The sequence below is a fragment of the Coregonus lavaretus genome, assembly GCF_964263955.1.
Source record: "Coregonus lavaretus genome assembly, chromosome: 16".
Taxonomy (NCBI): Eukaryota; Metazoa; Chordata; class Actinopteri; order Salmoniformes; family Salmonidae; genus Coregonus; species Coregonus lavaretus.
The window spans coordinates 38,719,433-38,740,946 of record NC_140003.1 but is presented as its reverse complement, the minus strand read 5'-3'; the positions used below and the strand labels follow the sequence as shown (position 1 = coordinate 38,740,946).

The window sequence follows — 21,514 nt, the reverse complement described above, 5'->3', positions numbered from 1 at the left end:
TGAGTGAGTGGGAGGCGTCTCAGAAGTGTAAATAGTCTAAACAACAAGTCCTCAAAGCCTGCCAGCCGGGAGCTAGTATAAATGTGCTGCTGTTCGCGCGGGGGTAATAGCCCCCCCCCCCCCCCCTCCCCCTCTGTCTATCTCTGACCTCCAACTCTTCAAATCGTCCTACAGACACACAGAGCAGCACCGGATGTAGCGGGCGCCACTGGCCATGACCACTCTGGAGGGCTGCCACTGTCGGGGCGACGGGGGGCAAAACAATAACAACAGCATCCTGTACAACATACTGAAGAACGACAGCCTCGCGACCACGGAGGAACCAACATCACAACCACAACACCGCAAACAGCACCAAGCGGTCAAGGTCCCCTCCTGTGCCTCCCTCTCCTCCTCATGTTCATCTGCTTCTTCCTCTTCTTCGAGGCTTGAGCTCAGGCAGCAACAGGCTTGCTCTTGCGGCTCCTCGCCGCGACGGGGGTCTCTCCGGTCCCCGCAGGTGACCTGCAAAGCCGCATCGGCAGTCCTCGTGAAGACTCTGCGATTTGTAAAGAACGTGCAGTGTTTCCGCGAGCTGCCCGAGGATGACCAGCTGCTGCTCGTTCGGAACGGCTGGGCGCCGCTGCTCGTGCTGGGCCTCGCGCAGGACCGGGTGGACTTCGAGACCATGGAGACCGCGGAACCTAGCATGTTGCAGCGGATCCTGACCAGTGGCTGTGTCAGCCAAGGCGGCTTAATGGACAGAGAGGTTGAGCGGGAGCAGAGCGCGGGAACACCGGGGGTCTCTCTCGCGGATATCCAGGGCATCAAAGCGTTCCTGAAAAAGTGTTGGGGTTTGGACATCAGTACCAAGGAATATGCCTACCTCAAAGGAGCCGTGCTCTTCAACTCAGGTGGGCTGGGTGCTTTAATACGCAGCTTATTTACTCACTAATCATTGTCTCAATGTGTCCTTGATGGAGTGCATGTAATGGTATAGCCCAATTAGCCTACATTTCCCATCTGCAATTTAATACATTACTCTGTCTCTAGTTCTAAAAGTTTGGAAAGCAGTTACATATTTGTATATTATACAGAAAACAAACAAAGCTGATTTAATATGTGGGTAATTTCGTGCATAATGACACATTTGGTCGTTCCACCAATTAAGCCTATAGCTGCCTTTTGAGTATAGTACCTTGGTGAAAAAAAACGAATCACCTAATTTTTACATACTGCCATAAAGAGCACATATTCAACTGAATAAAATACATGTTTTTCCATCTCAAGAGCAAAAAAAAATACGATAGTAAGTGCCAATGAAGTGCCAATTGAAGTAACAGGGTTGACCATAACAGTGTTCATCTTAAATCAGCCATATATCTTCTTGTGACAGGGGGAATGGAAGCTTGTTGTGTGCAACAGGGAGGGGCAATTGAATGCAAGCTTCACAAAACAACATTTATTTGTTAAAACATGTTTAGCCTGTCTACAGTATCTATGGGTAACAGGGTTGAAGTTTTATGTTTGACCCACTTAGTTTTCCACGACAAAACACAATAAAATGGCCAAAAATAGTATAAATAATCTTCAGAAATGACTTTGTAAAAGTAACAAAAATACTTTGACAAAGTATGTTGTGGTTAAGTGGGTTAAAATCTTCCTGGATGTCACAGAGGATGCACAAAGGGACGTCAAAATGCAGAATTTTGGCACTTGATTATATTAAAAAACTGATTTATTTAATTTTCCATGTGGTCTATATTAAAGGGCACTTCATTTAATATAACAGTCTTTTTAAATTATATATTTGTGCACCATTTCTACTTTAAATATGAAAGGCACTCAAGGTCTATATATATATTTATAATCTAGTTATACCAAAACATACACTGAGTGTACAAAACATTAGGAACCCCTTTTGCCATCAGAACAGCCTCAATTAATCGGGGCATGGACTCTACAAGGTGTCGAAAGCGTTCCACAGGGATGCTGGCCCATGTTGACTCCAATGCATCCCACAGTTTTGTCAAGTTGGCTGGATGTTCTTAGGGTGGTGGACCATTCTTGATACACACGGGAAACTGTTGAGCTGGAAAAACCCAGCAGCATTGCAGTTCTTAACAGACTCAAACCGGCGTGCCTTGCCCCTACTACCATACCCTGTTCAAAGGCACTTAAATATTTTGTCTTGCCCATTCACCCTCTGAATGGCACACATACACAATCCATGTCTCAATTGTCTCAGGGCTTAAAAATCCTTCTTTAACCTGTCTCCTCCCCTTCATCTACACTGATTGAAGTGGATTTAACAAGTGACATCAATAAGGGATGATCGTTTTCACCTGCATTCACCTGGTCAGTCTATGTCATGGAAAGAGCAGGTGTTTTTAATGTTTTGTACACTCAGTGTACAATCACCCTTATTAGCCTATTCATTCCCTGAATCTACTTCTAAGGAAGGAGGTAGCAGTTTATGGTATTGTTTTAGGGTTGAAGAGATTTGCATCCTTCAATATCTGGAGACTTCAGAAACCTTGCCAGAGGGCGTTGTGAAATATTTGTGAATGATTTGGGAGATCAAGACGTTCTCATTTTTCAACAGATGAGACACCTGGTTACCATGGTGACCCGGGTTCCCTGAACTTCAACCCAAACAGCTTATGTAATTGTCAAAAGTTTCTATATGATGAGTGGCGCAGTGGTCTAAGGCACTGCATCGCAGTGCTAGCTGTGCCACTTGAGATCCTGGTTTGTAGCCGGCCGTGACCGGGAGACCCATGGGGCGGCGCACAATTGGCCCAGTGTCGTCCAGGTAGGGGAGGGAATGGCCGGCAGGGATGTAGCTCAGTTGGTAGAGCATGGCATTTGCAATGCCAGGGTTGTGGGTTCGATTCCCACAGGGGGCCAGTATGATATTTATAAAAATAAAATAATGTATGCACTAAATGTAAGTCGCTCTGGATAAGAGCGTCTGCTAAATGACTAAAATGTAAATTTAATGATTCTCCTCCCCTACTATCTCCTCTCCACCTCTCCCCAGATCTCCCAGGTCTGTGCTACGTCAACTACATCCAGTCACTGCGGCGCGAGGCCCACCAGGCGCTCAACGAGCATGTGAAGCTGATCCACCGGGACGACACCACGCGCTTCGCCAAACTGCTCATCGCCCTGGCCATGCTGATGGCCATCAGCCCCCCGGTGGTGGCACAGCTCTTCTTCAAGCCCATCATTGGAGCCGTCAACATGGAGGAGGTCCTGCTGGAGATGTTCTATGGGAAGTAGAGGCTTTCTATGGTCCTGTCCAGAAACAACCCCTAGATATAGCCCCCAAATCCTAGGCACTTCTCCTAGTCCTTACTCCCTAGGCAATTTCACCTATCTCCTACCCACTAGAAACTTCACCTTGCCCTAGACCCTTCCCCCCATTTCCCCTAGCCCCTAGCTCCTATTGGATAATAATAAGCAAAAAACTAAGCCCTCCGGTAGGCTATAAAGGAACAATATGATAGCTCCACCTTGCCCTCCGGTAGGCTATAAAGGAACAATATGATAGCTCCACCTTGCCCTCCGGTAGGCTATAAAGGAACAATATGATAGCTCCACCTTGCCCTCCGGTAGGCTGTAAAGAAACAATATGATAGCTCCACCTTGCCCTCCGGTAGGCTGTAAAGGAACAATATGATAGCTCCACCTTGCCCTCCGGTAGGCTGTAAAGGAACAATATGATAGCTCCACCTTGCCCTCCGGTAGGCTATAAAGGAACAATATGATAGCTCCACCTTGCCCTCCGGTAGGCTATAAAGGAACAATATGATAGCTCCACCTTGCCCTCCGGTAGGCTATAAAGGAACAATATGATAGCTCCACCTTGCCCTCCGGTAGGCTATAAAGGAACAATATGATAGCTCCACCTTGCCCTCCGGTAGGCTATAAAGGAACAATATGATAGCTCCACCTTGCCCTCCGGTAGGCTATAAAGGAACAATATGATAGCTCCACCTTGCCCTCCGGTAGGCTATAAAGGAACAATATGATAGCTCCCCCTTGCCCTCCGGTAGGCTATAAAGGAACAATATGATAGCTCCACCTTGCCCTCCGGTAGGCTATAAAGGAACAATATGATAGCTCCACCTTGCCCTCCGGTAGGCTATAAAGGAACAATATGATAGCTCCACCTTGCCCTCCGGTAGGCTATAAAGGAACAATATGATAGCTCCACCTTGCCCTCCGGTAGGCTATAAATGATTTTTTTGCTATATTACATCTATCAAATCCTCTCAGATCAACACCTGTGGGGTTAGTTCTGGACTGGACCTTTCTATCTAACGGACAGACGAACACATCTAGTAGAACTAACTAACTGTTAACCAACCGTTAGATCTGAATGGACCGTTGAACAGAAGGACAGACAAAGAAAGAAATGTGTGTGTTTTGTTAAAGATGTTTTGGACACTGTGGTTGGTTAAGAACAGTGGGGGTGAAGGGGGGTGTTGGGGGTGGGCTGATGATCAGTCTCAGTAACTTATTTCTTTTTACATAAAACTATTTTGATATAATAAAAGTATTCTCTGAACTGCTTTGCCGTGCTTGTGTCAGGTGAGTGGTGCTCAGACTGTCTCTATGGTGATCAGAAAGGTGTAGGATGATGTTGCCCCTGGACACTGATCTAAGGCTGGAGTGGAGTTTTACCCCCTAATGATTAAGGTTAGGGATACAATCTTCCTAGATCTGTGCCTAAGGGCAACATCTACCCAGACAGATCAGAAAACCCAATGTTCCTTTTTAGTAACTGGTAGAATATGGGTTCTGAATAAAGTTTGATGTCTGTTCACAGTTCGCTGCTCCCACATGTGATCTTTCATTCAACACTGGTCTGAATTGGGAGCAGCAAACATGGAGCTGACATTCCCTTTTTTTCTACAGTTGTCCTTCTCTGTTCAGGTTGGAACGTTCTCTTTTCATCAGAGTGTGTGATCTGAGCCCTAGGAAGCTAGTTTGTACACGGCAGTGAAGAATGGCCTTCGTCAATACTGATTGGTAGAAATCCCAGTATAGCTCAGGGCTTGGTTTTATAAGTCCTCTACCACTCACTATTGTCCTGGATTCACATCTCCCCATGTTGATATTCAGCTCATACTCTGGTTTCCAGACTCAATAGATTTTTCCTGTGTCTCTGTCTGAGGTAATAGGTGATTGTTGCCGCGCTATTGAGATACAGTGAGTTAATTTATCATGCTAGCACTCAGCTCTGAGGGTTACTGTATCCACTGTAGGATTATCACGAGGCTGGTAAGAGAGACAGCAATGGACTGTTATGGCCACAAGATGGCACGGTTTAAACACATATCACACTGATAGTGTCTCACGTATGCGCACGCACACACAAACACACACACACAAACACACACACACACACACACAACCCAGCTTCAGGGCAGTCACAGGTGCGCATAATAAAATCTTGAGGAAATGACCTGCAGAGTTGGATTGCCTCCGGGAGTGTTTCGCTTCTCTCTCCAAATCCCATCATCAATGGGCAGGATATTCCGGGGAACAAATGGGAATGCTACTCTGGCCAAGATCTGCAGGAGGATAGGGAATCGGGGTGGGGAGAGCTGCACAACACCTCAAAGACACAAAACTTGTAGAGTTTTAGGGCTCGATTCAATCCGGTTTCTAGAGAAAACAATCTTCCTACCCTGTTGTTGTACTGTAGGACTGTGTGTGTGTGTACGTGTGTGGGTGTGACAGATGAGGAGCAGGGAAGCAATGGAGCGCAGAGACACAAGACGTTCAGGCGCTCTGAGCGATCAGAACAGCGCACCCGTGTGCAACCACGCATCGCAACCAAGGACTGGGGATGAGTGTGTGTGTGTGTGTGTGTGTGCGACTGTGCGTGGGGAGGAGCCGGCGGCAAAAGGAGTGTGAGCTGTTACCGTGACGATGAGGGATTCCAGAACCTGTGGGTGGACCCCAAGCCCCCATCCCCCATCAGACCTTACCCCTTTACTCTGGTGTAGACCTGAAATAATTGGATAGGTGTAAGCATGATGGTAGCTCCACTTTGTCCCCTGATAGTCCCGATATATAACCTCACCCCTTTCCCCACTCCTCTCTACACACTAAAGGTCTGTCGATCGTTCCTCCATCCTATTGACGGGGCCCATTTTCTTTCTAATTAAGCCCCTAATTGATCAAGATAATAAAGAGTCTATTAATCGTGTGTCTAGTAATAAAAGGCCAGCTGTCAGGCAGAAGGTTGGCAGACAACACAACCCCACACACAAGGTATTTCACTGATGCCTGCCACCATGGTGTGTGTGTGTGTGTGTGTGTGTGTGTGTGTGTGTGAGAGAGAGAGAGAGATTACATGATGTGTGTGTGTGTGTGTGTGTGTGTGTGTGTGTGAGAGAGAGAGAGAGATTACATGATGTGTGTGTATTCATGCCAGCCTGCCACTCACTGGCCATGTTACTGCGTGTGATTATGTGTGCACGTGTGTGGGGATCCTATTATTGTCTCATTGCGCCATTGCTAATTTAACATTAACCAACAGGTGGCAGTGTTTGACTGTTTAATCATCATCTTTTCATATAGCCTGCCTACGGTAGGTACTACTTACAGAGCGGAACTATTCAATTCTGGTCCTGGAGAGCTAAAACACTTCTGGCTTTTGGACCATGGAAGACTGTGTAAAATGAACAGAACATAAATGAATCAAGAGGAGATCAACATTTTTAATGTGCAGTGAGAAAGTAAGGGCAACTGATAAGAATGATTGTGTTTCTATAAAGATAGACATTTCCTTCCAAGTGAATATCGTGTTTATATATATATATATATATATTTATATAAATATCTATATCATATATAGAATATGTATCTATTTGCTATGCATACTCAGAAATAACACCTTCAAATATAATTAAAAAAGCATTTCAAAGCACAAACACAGTTTTTCTTTCGTTAAACATGATCTGGATAAACATGGATTAAAAACAAAGAATTCTCAGTATGGGAAAATATTTCAAGAACTCAACCAAAACATTGAAAATGCATTTACTTTTTGAATCAAAATTAATCTTGTCTTAAAGGTCCAATGCAGCCGTTTTTATCTCACTATCAAATCATTTCTGGGTAACAATTAAGTACCTTACTGTGATTGTTTTAAATTAAAATGGTCAAAAATAGCTTCTTAGAAAATATCAAATTCACATGCAAGAATTTTGCTAGGACTGTCTGAAAGTGCTTTGAGTGGTAAGGGGAAAATTGAAAATGTGCTGTTATTGGCAGAGAGGTTTATTGGTCTAATTTACCGTATGGTGTCACCATGGAAGACCAAAACTCCCTCCAAAACAGGCTGAACAAACAGCTTTTCAAACAGCTCTCACACTAAAAGGGCCTTATCATTTTCACAATTTCACAGTATTATTCCAACCTCATAGTGTAGAAACATATATATAAAACACAGGAAAATCACGTTTTTGACTGCACTGGGCCTTTAACAAACCAGGGACCACATAGCAAAGTAGTGTACAAAACCACCTAACACACACACACACACCTCTCCCTCCCCCTTCATGTCAGATGCAATGTAAATAAGTATGACTTTCCAAGCAAACTCTTTTTGTTATAAAAATATACTTATTTTTAAAATAATCTACAGATTTATTTTTAAGGTGAGGCATTTCAGTATCACGCTAAAACAGCAAGGCTGTTTGTTTTTATAGAAAATATGAAGCTTTAGAGAGAGCTCTAACTGACTGGCAGACTGGAGAGGACTAGGACCACTCCCTAACTCCTCCCCTTCCTCTGGTCCACAGGAAGTTCCATCAACATCACCAGTAGCTCATCCTTCTTTTTGCATATTCTATGATTTTTTAAAGAGTGTTTTTAAAACTAGATATACAACCTTATACAGGTCAACAAAAAGAAGATGCTGCTCCTTGGAGAAAAACGTTACAATGTCCAGCCAATTCCCCAAAAGTGTTTAAAAAAAAGGATCTCTTAAACTACATAAAGTCAAGATAAAAAACACAACAGCGCAGATACATGACATACTCGCTTTCTTCGTAAGCATATCGAAATAAAAAAGGAAAATAAATAAAAACCAGAAAAAATAGAAATATATAAATCTGTGTGACAAGTTAAAGCAAAGTAGAGAAGGCAACAAACATGATTGAATAAAAAAACAAACATAAAAACACAAACAGGAAGACACTTATGCTACAAATAAATTGAAAATATATGTACAAGACCCTGTTTTCCTTTAGTGTGTGTGTGTGTGTGTGCGAGTGCACAAGTGCCAAAGTGTGTGGGTTCTTTTATTTTTTATTCACAGTTCATGTTGATCAAACTCTGATGTCTTTTGATCAAACAGTTTGTTGTTGTCAGTTAAGAACTTCTCCTCTGCATACATAAGGACCACGTTCCAAACCAAACCTGCCCCGACTTTGTCTTGCCTGTTCACAGGGGTCCATTCCAAACCAAACTCATCACAATCTCTCAGATATATTTAAAGTAGTCAATCAGAACTGGCTCATAGAAGCGTGACACCAAACCGATCCAAAGCGATCCAAGCCAAACCAGACCAGACCAAATCAAACCAGACCAAACAGTGCCATGTTTCTCTGCTAGTGTCGTATGGTTCTAGCCTTCCCCGCCCCGGTCACCAGATGACGCTGGAGATGCTGGTCTCCCTGGGCAACAGCGGCAGCATGGCGTGGTTAGTGTGGTCCTCCTCCACGCTGTGCTCGCGGCTCTTCCCCGCCGGCGGCCTCTGTCCGTTCAGCATCGTCAGCGGGATGTTGCAGTAGGTGTGCTGGTTGCCTAGTGACGACAACGGCGGTAGAGTGCCCCCCGGCGGCAGGTCGTACTCGTAGCTGCGGTAGTAGTGTTTCTGCCGCATGGTCGTGTGGTACGAGTTGTGGAAGGACGAGCGGAGCTCTGGGTGCGCCGTGGCCATGGCGGTGGAGGTGGCGGCTGCCATGGAGATGGTGGAGACGGTCTGGAGCTCGCCGAAGGGGCCCTGCTCGCTGACGTCCAGCGCCGGCTCGTGGCTCAGCATGGGTTCAGTGCGGCGGAAGGGCATCTCATACTGCAGCTGCTTCCAGAACTTGGAGCTGAGCATGTTGCTCTTGGGGCCACGCCACTTGATGACGGTGAGGGTCTTGATGGTGTGTTTGAGGGCCTCCACCTCTTGGTAGTTCATGATGCCACGCAGCTCGGCACACTCGATCAGAATCACCTTGATCTCCCCGGTGACCAGCATGTTGCGGAGGCGTGTCTCCAGCTCAAAGATGCTCCACCCCCGCCGCACCACGTAGTTGGGCGTCATGACGATGATGAGGCGCTTGGATTGGTCCACACAGCGCGCCACATCCTCAATGTATGCTGGATAGATAGGGAGAGAGAGAATCCAAAGTACTCAGCATACAATCAATCTCCTTGAAAGGGAAAACTCAAAACAGCTTAGATTATTCTATACACTAACCTATTTTCTATAACATGTTTTGTATACAGTAACATATTTTCTATAACATGTTTTGTATACAGTAACATATTTTCTATAACATGTTTTGTATACAGTAACCTATTTTCTATAACATGTTTTGTATACAGTAACATATTTTCTATAACATGTTTTGTATACAGTAACCTATTTTCTATAACATGTTTGGTATACAGTAACCTATTTTCTATAACATGTTTTGTATACAGTAACCTATTTTCTATAACATGTTTTGTATACAGTAACCTATTTTCTATAACATGTTTTGTATACAGTAACCTATTTTCTATAACATGTTTTGTATACAGTAACATCTTTTCTATAACATGTTTTGTATACAGTAACATATTTTCTATAACATGTTTTGTATACAGAAACATATTTTCTATAACATGTTTTGTATACAGTAACATATTTTCTATAACATGTTTTGTATACAGTAACATATTTGTTGGAACATGATGTGGACAAGACACATCTAGCACACCACTCACAATACACAGAGACAATGGATGGACAACTACAAGACATACAACCCCAAACAGAGACAGCAGTCAGACAACAGTTTAGTGTTTAAACAGTAACTGCATCACAGGAGGCTGCTGAGGGGAGGACGGCTCATAATAATGGCCGGAACGCCGCAAATGGAATGGCATCAAACACCTGGAAACCATGTTTGATGTAGTTGATATCATTCCACTGATTCCGCTCCAGTCATTACCACGAGCCAGTTCTCCCCAATTAAGGTGCCACCAACCTCCTGTGGACTACAACTGTTCTTAGTCAACTCTCTGTACCTACATCACTTTCTCATCTCTCTCTCTCTCTCTGAGGTTTTTGGATCTGTGTGTGTCTGTGTGCAATGGCATGTGTGTTTGTGTACGTGATTGTGTGTGTGTGCCTATGTTTGTGTGCTAGAGTGTGTGTGTTCTGACTTAAAAGCTATGCTCCTGCTGTGTAAACTCTTACAAAATGGCCGCCTTAAGCTTCTCTACCTGTCCAGAGAGGAAGTGCATCACAGTTGCTGACATAAGAGGAAGAGACTGAGGACGTGTACCTCTAAGAAGTCTTGTGTCATCCTGGTAAAGCTCATTGGCCAGACCTAAACATAAACATGTCAACATTGAGACTCAGATCACAGGAGAACACACAGAGCACACAAACAGCAAAGAGGACTTGTGTAACACTGGCATATGTGTTACACTATAATTTATTATTTTGCTCTCTCTTTCTCTAACACACACACAAAAACTGGAACAGTTGTTTAGCAACTTGCTGTATAACTCTGACTAGGGACTAGCTTCTCCGTTCAGCTGTCTATCTCTCATCCAGCAGTACAGTAACTACAGTAAGAGCCTCTATGATGTCCCATTCTGTCTGAAGCTGCCTACCATACAGCCTGAGCAGTAGTCTCACTGGATGTGTTCACTCTTTCGCTCTATTCCACATGAAACCCAGCTAGATGTAGTAATAGATACTGAACATCCAGACCCAGCTAGACGTAGAGCCGTGGTAATAGATACTGAACATCCTGACCCAGCTAGACGTAGAGCTGTGGTAATAGATACTGAACATCCTGACCCAGCTAGACGTAGAGCCGTGGTAATAGATACTGAACATCCTGACCCAGCTAGACGTAGAGCCGTGGTAATAGATAATGAACATCCTGACCCAGCTAGACGTAGAGCTGTGGTAATAGATACTGAACATCCTGACCCAGCTAGACGTAGAGCTGTGGTAATAGATACTGAACATCCTGACCCAGCTAGACGTAGAGCTGTGGTAATAGATACTGAACATCCAGACCCAGCTAGACGTAGAGCTGTGGTAATAGATACTGAACATCCTGACCCAGCTAGACGTAGAGCCGTGGTAATAGATAATGAACATCCTGACCCAGCTAGACGTAGAGCTGTGGTAATAGATACTGAACATCCTGACCCAGCTAGACGTAGAGCTGTGGTAATAGATACTGAACATCCTGACCCAGCTAGACGTAGAGCTGTGGTAATAGATACTGAACATCCAGACCCAGCTAGACGTAGAGCTGTGGTAATAGATACTGAACATCCTGACCCAGCTAGACATAGAGCCGTGGTAATAGATACTGAGCATCCTGACCCAGCTAGATGTAGAGCTGTGGTAATAGATACTGAACATTCTGACCCAGCTAGACGTAGAGCTGTGGTAATAGATACCTAACATCCAGACCCAGCTAGACGTAGAGCTGTGGTAATAGATACTGAACATCCTGACCCAGCTAGACATAGAGCCGTGGTAATAGATACTGAACATCCTGACCCAGCTAGACATAGAGCCGTGGTAATAGATACTGAACATCCAGACCCAGCTAGACGTAGAGCTGTGGTAATAGATACTGAACATCCTGACCCAGCTAAACGTAGAGCTGTGGTAATAGATACCTAACATCCTGACCCAGCTAGATGTAGAGCCGTGGTAATAGATACTGAACATCCTGACCCAGCTAGACATAGAGCTGTGGTAATAGATACCTAACATCCTGACCCAGCTAGACGTAGAGCCGTGGTAATAGATACTGAACATCCAGACCCAGCTAGACGTAGAGCTGTGGTAATAGATACTGAACATCCTGACCCAGCTAGACGTAGAGCCGTGGTAATAGATAATGAACATCCTGACCCAGCTAGACGTAGAGCTGTGGTAATAGATACTGAACATCCTGACCCAGCTAGACGTAGAGCTGTGGTAATAGATACTGAACATCCTGACCCAGCTAGAAGTAGAGCTGTGGTAATAGATACTGAACATCCAGACCCAGCTAGACGTAGAGCTGTGGTAATAGATACTGAACATCCTGACCCAGCTAGACGTAGAGCCGTGGTAATAGATAATGAACATCCTGACCCAGCTAGACGTAGAGCTGTGGTAATAGATACTGAACATCCTGACCCAGCTAGACGTAGAGCTGTGGTAATAGATACTGAACATCCTGACCCAGCTAGACGTAGAGCTGTGGTAATAGATACTGAACATCCAGACCCAGCTAGACGTAGAGCTGTGGTAATAGATACTGAACATCCTGACCCAGCTAGACATAGAGCCGTGGTAATAGATACTGAACATCCTGACCCAGCTAGATGTAGAGCTGTGGTAATAGATACTGAACATTCTGACCCAGCTAGACGTAGAGCTGTGGTAATAGATACCTAACATCCAGACCCAGCTAGACGTAGAGCTGTGGTAATAGATACTGAACATCCTGACCCAGCTAAACGTAGAGCTGTGGTAATAGATACCTAACATCCTGACCCAGCTAGATGTAGAGCCGTGGTAATAGATACTGAACATCCTGACCCAGCTAGACATAGAGCTGTGGTAATAGATACCTAACATCCTGACCCAGCTAGACGTAGAGCCGTGGTAATAGATACTGAACATCCAGACCCAGCTAGACGTAGAGCTGTGGTAATAGATACCTAACATCCAGACCCAGCTAGACATAGAGCCGTGGTAATAGATACTGAACATTCTGACCCAGCTAGACGTAGAGCTGTGGTAATAGATACCTAACATCCAGACCCAGCTAGACGTATAGCTGTGGTAATAGATAGTGAACATCCTGACCCAGCTAGACGTAGAGCTGTGGTAATAGATACTGAACATCCTGACCCAGCTAGACGTAGAGCCGTGGTAATAGATACTGAACATCCAGACCCAGCTAGACGTAGAGCTGTGGTAATAGATACTGAACATCCTGACCCAGCTAGACGTAGAGCTGTGGTAATAGATACTAAACATCCTGACCCAGCTAGACATAGAGCCGTGGTAATAGATACTGAACATCCTGACCCAGCTAGATGTAGAGCTGTGGTAATAGATACTGAACATCCTGACCCAGCTAGACGTAGAGCTGTGGTAATAGATACTGAACATCCTGACCCAGCTAGACATAGAGCTGTGGTAATAGATACTGAACATCCTGACCCAGCTAGACGTAGAGTTGTGGTAATAGATACCTAACATCCTGACCCAGCTAGACGTAGAGTTGTGGTAATAGATACCTAACATCCTGACCCAGCTAGACATAGAGCTGTGGTAATAGATACTGAACATCCTGACCCAGCTAGACATAGAGCTGTGGTAATAGATACCTAACATCCTGACCCAGCTAGACGTAGAGTTGTGGTAATAGATACCTAACATCCTGACCCAGCTAGACATAGAGCTGTGGTAATAGATACTGAACAACCTGCACCGTGTGCATAGATGGACTACTAGACAGATCTACACATGCATGAGAATATATTCATACAAAAGATATTCATGAATGCATGAATGGGTTGAATGGGAACTAGAGAGGACGCTGCTGGAGATAACATGTACTCTATGATATATATGCCCTACAGCATGTATACTGAGTTAACTGTATCTCATGTCCAACGTTACACAGTCCCCTTGCTGAGGGCACAGTCAGTGGGGCATAGGCTACAAAGTACACTTTGGGCTAGAAAGGTGAGAGAGAATGTTGCATCTGGGTTAAAGGGAGTGGGTTCTTAAAGGAAAACTCCACCCAAAAACTATATTTTTATATTTGTTTCATTAGTCCATTGTTGACGTAGTCCCAAAATGTTTTGCTTGTCAACACTCAAGTTTTCAAGATATGTAACTTTCAAAACACAGAACTCATCCCCGTATGATGCATTTTGCAAAGCGCAGCATCATACGATGCAAAATTCATTATACAGGGATGATTTCTGTATTTTGAACTTGAGTGCTGACAAGCAAAACATTTTGGGAGTATGTCAACAATGGACTAATGGAACAAATACCAAAAGATTGTTTTTGAGTGGAGTTTTCCTTTAAAACCCAATGCAGTCTTTTTAATTTTTGTGTCTAATAAATCACTGTGTGTGTTTATTTCATGAAAATAACTCCAAATATATTTTGTATCATTTATTTCGGGGAGCATTGAACTGCTCAGTCTGATCATGTGGGTGTGTTGATACAAATTACAATATATTTACATACACAGCCCTGATTGGTGGATAGGATTGTCTCGACTCTAGAGCCTACCCCGCTTACCCCTTCAAAGTAGGAGGATACATATGCAAATAAAAGATGACTGGCCATTGGTCAGAATAATCAAATTGGATTGTGATGTCATGCTGTGGGCCAAAAACTCCATCCCACCTGAACAGGCTGAAATTCCAGGCGTTTTTTCTCTCAAAAAGCTTGTACATTAAAAGGGCATTATCATAATTTTCACTATTTCAGAGTGTTATTTCAACCTTATAGTGTGGAAATCATTTAAAAAACAGAAAAATCATTTTTTGACTGCACAGCCCATTTAATAGTTATTGAAAGGAACATGACAGGGTATAGGAGTGCATCAGGAATAAGACAGTTAAGATGGTTACAACCAATCATAAGCGTGCATTCTATGATCATGCACAGTATGCATATAACACTCGCTGATGTATATTGTCATACACAACAAGGGATACAACAATATGCAGGGGAAAGCAATATATGATAGATATGAAGCAATATACAGCATATGTGACAACTATATAAGTGACAGAGGTGGTTTGGGTCAAAATACTAAAGGTTGTTCAATAGATGGTATAGATATATTATTTAGAGTGTCTTTGTTGCACAAACGACACATATACACTGAGTGTACAAAACATTAAGAACACCTGCTCTTTCCATGACATAGACTGACCAGGTGAAAGCTATGATCCCTTATTGATGTCACTTCAGTCAGTGTAGATGAAGGGGAGGAGACAGGGGAAAGAAGGATTTTTAAGCCTTGAGACAATTGAGACATGGATTGTGTATGTGTGCCATTCAGAGGGTGAATGGGCAAGACAAAATATTTAAGTTCCTTTGAATGGGGTATGGTAGTAGGTGTCAGGTGCACCGGTTTGTGTCAAGAACTGCAACGCTGCTGGGTTTTTCACGCTCAACAGTTTCCAGTATGTAGCAAGAATGGTCCACCACCCAAAGGACATCCAGCCAACTTGGCACAACTGTGGAAAGCATTGGAGTCAACATGTGCCAGCATCCCTGTGGAACACTTTCGACCCCTTGTAGATTCCCATGCCCAGACGAATTGAGGCTGTTCTGAGGGCAAAAGGGGGTGCAACTCAATATTAGGAAGGTGTTCTTAATGTTTTGTACACTCAGTGTACATACACAAGACAAGAGTGACAATGACAAACAGCTACAGTGAAAGTACAATAATATCTCCAACATGCACAACAGCTGAATATGAAACAAACCCCACAGGACTGTATACTGATGACCGAGTAAAGAACAATCACAATAACCACAATAACTGTACAAGCCACAACACAATTAGTAAACATAATATAAAGTAACCACACACAGAATCCCCTACCCCCCTTACCCTCCACCCTCATCACCCCCACACCCCCTACTCCTCTACCCCACCCTACACTCCACCCCACCCTCCCTACCTCCTCCCCACACGCTCCCCTCCTGCCCCCTCCGCACCCTAGACCCTCCTCTCACCTCCCCCCACCCCACCCACTCTCTCTCCCCACACCAGACCCTCCCTCCCCTAACCTCCCCACCCCACCCCATCCCTCCACCCTCCCCTCCCCATCACACAGCCATCACTTACACCACTTACTTCCTGTGGGGATGAGGTCTCTGTCTGGGATGAAGAGTTTGTATCCGTAGTGTTTCTCCAAGACGTCAGGGAGGATCTCCAGGGCAAAGCGCTCCTCCTCCTTAGTCTCCTGACTCCACTGGTCTGGGTCTACTTTAGTGTAGGACAGGTACGCATCATAGTCCTTATTATCTGTCAGAAACACAGACAGCACACAGAGAAGGTCTGGTGAAGAATATGCACACTCTGGGATATGAATGCAGGCATGAACAGACACCAAAAAATTGACATACCGGTAATTGACAATCTTTATTATGTGAAAGTGAGAGAAAGAGATAATTGTATTGCCAGACACAATGACAGAGCTGAGAGCTGCAGTAGAAAGCCAGACTGATGGATCAACAAGACTAGAGGAAGCAATTGGCCAACAACAAATACAATCCTTTTTAGACACATTTCTTGACAAAACGATTCACAGCAAAAGTGAAGGTGTAAACTTGGCAGTAGAAAGAGAAAAACAGTATATTTGACCTTTCAGTGTCCCTATCAGAACTAAAAATGTCAAGAAGACAACCGAACAACATTAACATTTATGCACAGCAGAATTAGGACTATACCCACTAGTTATCAAAATCCAGAAAAGAGCTGTTCAATTCTACAAGCACCTAAAAGGAAGTGATGCCCACACATTCCACCACAAAGCCCTCACCTGGAAAGAGATTAAGTCTTACTCAACGTCATCAAGACAAAGGAGATGATTGTGGACTACAGGAAAAAGAAGAGGTCCAAGCATGCCCCCATTCTCATCAACGAGGCTGTAGTGGAGCAGGTTGAGAGCTTCAAGTTCCTTGGTGTCCACATCACCAACAAACTAACATGGTCCAAACACACCAAGACAGTCATGAAGAGGGCACGACAAAACCTATTCCCCCTAAGGAGACTGAAAAGATTTGGCATGGGTCCTCAGATCCTCAAACGGTTCTATAGCTGCACCATCGAGAGCATCCTGACTGGTTGCATCACTGCCTGGTATGGCAACTGCTCGGCCTCCGACCGCAAGGCACTACAGAGGGTAGTGCGTACGGCCCAGTACATCACTGGGGCCAAGCTTCCTGCCATCCAGGACCTCTATACCAGGCGGTGTCAGAGGAAGGCCCTCAAAATTGTCAAAGACTCCAGCCACCCTAGTCATAGACTATTCTCTCTGCTACTGCACGGCAAGCGGTACCGGAGCGCCAAGAGGCTTCTAAACAGCTTCTACCCCCAAGCCATAAGACTCCTGAACATCTAATCAAATGGCTACCCAGACTATTTGCATAGCCCCCCCTTCCCTCTTTTACGCTGCTGCTACTCTCTGTTTATTATCTATGCATAGTCACTTTAATAACTCTACCTACATTAATAACTCTACCTACATATTACTTAAATTACCTGGACTAACCGATGCCCCCACACATTGACTCGGTACCGGTACCCCCTGTATATAGCCTCGCTATTGTTATTTTTACTGCTGCTTTTTAATTATTTGTTACCTTTATTTCGTATTATTTTATATTGTATTTTTTTGTGTGATTTTTTCTTAAAACTGCGTTGTTGGTTAAGGGCTTGTAAGTAAGCATTTCACTGTAAGGTCTACACCTGTTGTATTCGGCGCATGTGACACATACAATTTGATTTGATTTGATTGCAATGTTTACTGTTAAACTCTAATCATTTTTTGTTGATGTTGTTTTGTGTCTTCTCACTTTTGTTTATTTCACTTGCTTTGGCAATGTAAACACGTGTCTCATGCCAATAAAGCCCCTTTGAATTAAATTGAATTGAGAGAGAAAGAGAGCTTCCAACAAAATTTGGATAAATTCCCATATCTATTGTGTGAAATACCACAGTGTGCAATCACAATAGCAAGATTTGTGACCTGTTGCCACAAGAAAAGGGCAACCAGTGAAGAACAAACACCATTGTAAATACAACCTATATTTATGTTTATTTATTTTCCTTTTTGTACTTTAACTATTTGCACATCATTATAACACTGTATATATACATAATATTACATTTGAAATGTGTCACGATCGTTTACTGATGAGACGGACCAAGGCGCAGCGTGATAAGCGTACATTTTATTACGTACTTAACACGACACAAAACAACAAACAAACGATACGTGAAGTCCTAGGTTACACAAACCAAACCTTTACAGAACAAGATCCCACACCGACTAGTGCCAAACAGGCTGCCTAAGTATTGTCCCCAATCAGAGACAACGAGATACAGCTGCCTCTGATTGGGAACCACCCTGGCCAACATAGATCTAAACGATCTAGCACATCAACATAGAAAATAAGACATAGAACCTCCACACCCTGGCTCAACATTTAAGAGTCCCCAGAGCCAGGGCGTGACAAAATGTCTTTATTCTTTTGGAACTTTTGTTAGTGTAATGTTTACTGTTAATTTTTTATTGTTTATTTCACTTTTGTTTATTATCTATTTCACTTGCTTTGGCAATGTAAACATATGTTTCCCATACCAATAAAGCCCCTTGTCACATCCGGGCTCTGGGACTCTATATGTTGAGCCAGGGTGTGGTCATTCTATGTGTCGTATTTCTATGTCGGGAGTTCTAGTTGTGTTGTTTCTATGTTGGCCAGAGTGACTCCCAATCAGAGGCAACGAGTGTCAGCTGTGGCTGGTTGTCTCTGATTGGGAGCCATATTTAAACTGTCTGTTTGCCCTTTGTGTTTGGTGGGATCTTGTTCGAGTTGGTTTGTGTTTGACCGTTGACTGTCACGTTATCGTTTTCTTGTTTGGTTCGTGCTTTCACTTAATAAAGAAGTATGTTCGCAACTAACGCTGCGCATTGGTCTACTCCATACGACGATCGTGACAGAAGATCCCACCAAGACTGGACCAAGCAGCGTGTCCAGGAGCCATCGCCGGGCTTGTCTCTAGTGGATCGCCTTTGCTACCTCGACTGGGCCAAGCCTAGTGAAGAGCAGAGAGGTTGGACTTTGGAGCAGTGGGGTGAGAGTCTGGCGAAAAGTATGGAGACCTGGTCCACGGGTAGGAGGCAACCCCAAAATTTTTTTAGGGGGGGGCACACGGCATGGGCGACTGGGCAGCAGGAGGCTGCCACAGGGCATTTTGGGAGGTTAGCAGAGGAGGCCGCCAGGTTACGGGGGCCACTGGTCAAAGAAGGGAAGGAAGGTGTAGAGGCACGGCGAGAGGTACTGGGGTGTGTTACCAGTCCGGTCCGGCCCGTTCCAGATCCCGGTGTAGGGCCAGTGGTGTGTGTCCCCAGTACGGTCCGGTCTGTTCCTGCTCCCCGCACCAAGCCTACGGTGCGCGTCGCCAGCCCGGCCCGGCCTGTTCCTGCCACTCGCACCAAGCCTACGGTGCGCGTCGCCAGCCCGGCCCGGCCTGTTCCTGCTCCTCGCACCAAACCTACGGTGCGCGTCGCCAGCCCGGCCCGGCCTGTTCCTGCTCCTCGCACCAAACCTACGGTGCGCGTCGCCAGCCCGGCCCGGCCTGTTCCTGCCACTCGCACCAAGTCTACGGTGCGCGTCGCCAGCCCGGCCCGGCCTGTTCCTGCTCCTCGCACCAAACCTACGGTGTGCGTCGCCAGCCCGGCCCGGCCTGTTCCTGCTCCTCGCACCAAACCTACGGTGCGCGTCGCCAGCCCGGCCCGGCCTGTTCCTGCCACTCGCACCAAGTCTACGGTGCGCGTCGCCTGCCCGGCCCGGCCTGTTCCTGCCACTCGCACCAAGCCTACAGTGCGCGTCGCCAGCCCGGCCCGGCCTGTTCCTGCTCTTCGCACCAAACCTACGGTGTGCGTCGCCAGCCCGGTCCGGCCTGTTCCTGCCACTCGCACCAAAGCTACGGTGCGAGTCGTCAGCCTGGTCCAGCCCATTCCTGCCACTCGCACCAAGCCAGGGGTGCGAGTCGTCAGCCCGGTAAAGCTCGTTCCGGCTCCACGCACCAAGCCAGGGGTGCGAGTCGTCAGCCCGGTAAGGCCCGTTCCGGCTCCACGCACCAAGCCAGGGGTGCGCATCGTCAGCCCAATCCGGCCCGTTGCTGCTCCACGCACCAAGCCAGGGGTGCGCATCGTCAGCCCGGTCCGGCCCGTTCCGGCTCCACGCACCAAGCCAGGGGTGCGAGTCGTCAGCCTGGTCCAGCCCGTTCCTGCTACTCGCACTAAGCCAGGGGTGCGAGTCGTACGCCTGGTAAGGCCCGTTGCTGCTCCACGCACCAAGCCAGGGGTGCGAGTCATCAGTCTGGTAAGGTCCGTTCCTGCTCTACGCACCAAGCCAGGGGTGCGTATCGTCAGCCCGGTCCGGTCCGTTCCTGCTCCACGCACCAAGCCAGGGGTGCGTGTCGTCAGTCCGGCACAACCCGTGCCTGGGTCACCGGTGCCTGATCAGGTACCGGTCAGCTGCTCCACAACGGAGCTGAAGCTACCCGCTCCTACGATGTCCAGTTCAGCTCCAGCCAGCGGTGCCAGACCGGACCAGGGGTGCTATGGGGGGATTATTGGAGGGTGGTGGGCAAGCCCGGAGCCAGAACCGCCGCCGAGGAGGAATGCCCACCCAGCCCTCCCCTGTTTGGTTCTAGTTGAGGCGCGGTCGCAGTCCGCGCCTTTAGGGGGGGGTACTGTCACATCCGGGCTCTGGGACTCTATATGTTGAGCCAGGGTGTGGTCATTCTATGTGTCGTATTTCTATGTCGGGAGTTCTAGTTGTATTGTTTCTATGTTGGCCAGAGTGACTCCCAATCAGCTGTGGCTGGTTGTCTCTGATTGGGAGCCATATTTAAACTGTCTGTTTGCCCTTTGTGTTTGGTGGGATCTTGTTCGAGTTGGTTTGTGTTTGACCGTTGACTGTCACGTTATCGTTTTCTTGTTTGGTTCGTGCTTTCACTTAATAAAGAAGTATGTTCGCAACTAACGCTGCGCATTGGTCTACTCCATACGACGATCGTGACACCCCTAAAATGAAATTGAATTGAAATTAAGAGAAGAGAGAGGAGAGAGGAGAGAGAGAGAAGAGAGAAGAGGAGAGACAGCGAGAGAGAGAAGAGGAGAGACAGCGAGCGAGAGTGAGGAGAGAGAGAGAAGGACCCAGCCTGTGTGACTCATAGGTGCAGGGCTCAAACAGATGATACTCAAAAAACATGTTGTGCTCCCCAACCCGTCCCCCCCAAAATAAAGGAAAAAAACAAAAAACACAATTATTAAAGTAATCCTGGCAGGCATCACCACAGAAGCCTGAGTCCAAGTCATTACAGTGGGTTTGCATGTGTGTGTGTGTGTGTGTGCATGGGTCATCCAGGGAGGAAAGTACACTCTTTGAGGTAGGAGAGAGGGGTTTTCAGGCTCGCTAGAGGGGCCAGACACAGCCTGC

The 21,514-nt window shown here is 45.9% G+C and overlaps 2 protein-coding genes across 2 annotated transcripts in view; one reads left to right on the top strand and one right to left on the bottom strand.

Moving 5' to 3' along the window:
- Positions 1-214: 214 nt before the first annotated feature.
- Positions 215-3,264, top strand: LOC311143941 (nuclear receptor subfamily 0 group B member 1-like; the record flags this gene model as incomplete). Its single annotated transcript, XM_084179836.1, has 2 exons — positions 215-893; positions 3,023-3,264. The coding sequence occupies 2 exons, from the start codon at positions 215-217 to the stop codon at positions 3,262-3,264; spliced, it is 921 nt and encodes a 306-aa protein (XP_084035962.1).
- Positions 3,265-8,650: 5,386 nt separating this feature from the next.
- The window catches only part of LOC311143760 (interleukin-1 receptor accessory protein-like 1), a gene marked incomplete at both ends in the record, with an annotated part of 289,988 nt that continues 277,124 nt past the window's right edge, over positions 8,651-21,514 (bottom strand). Inside the window, 2 exons of the mRNA XM_084179638.1 lie at positions 8,651-9,375; positions 16,134-16,304. Of these exons, the coding sequence (XP_084035764.1) occupies positions 8,651-9,375; positions 16,134-16,304 (896 nt within the window). The remainder of the gene's footprint in view (positions 9,376-16,133; positions 16,305-21,514) is intronic.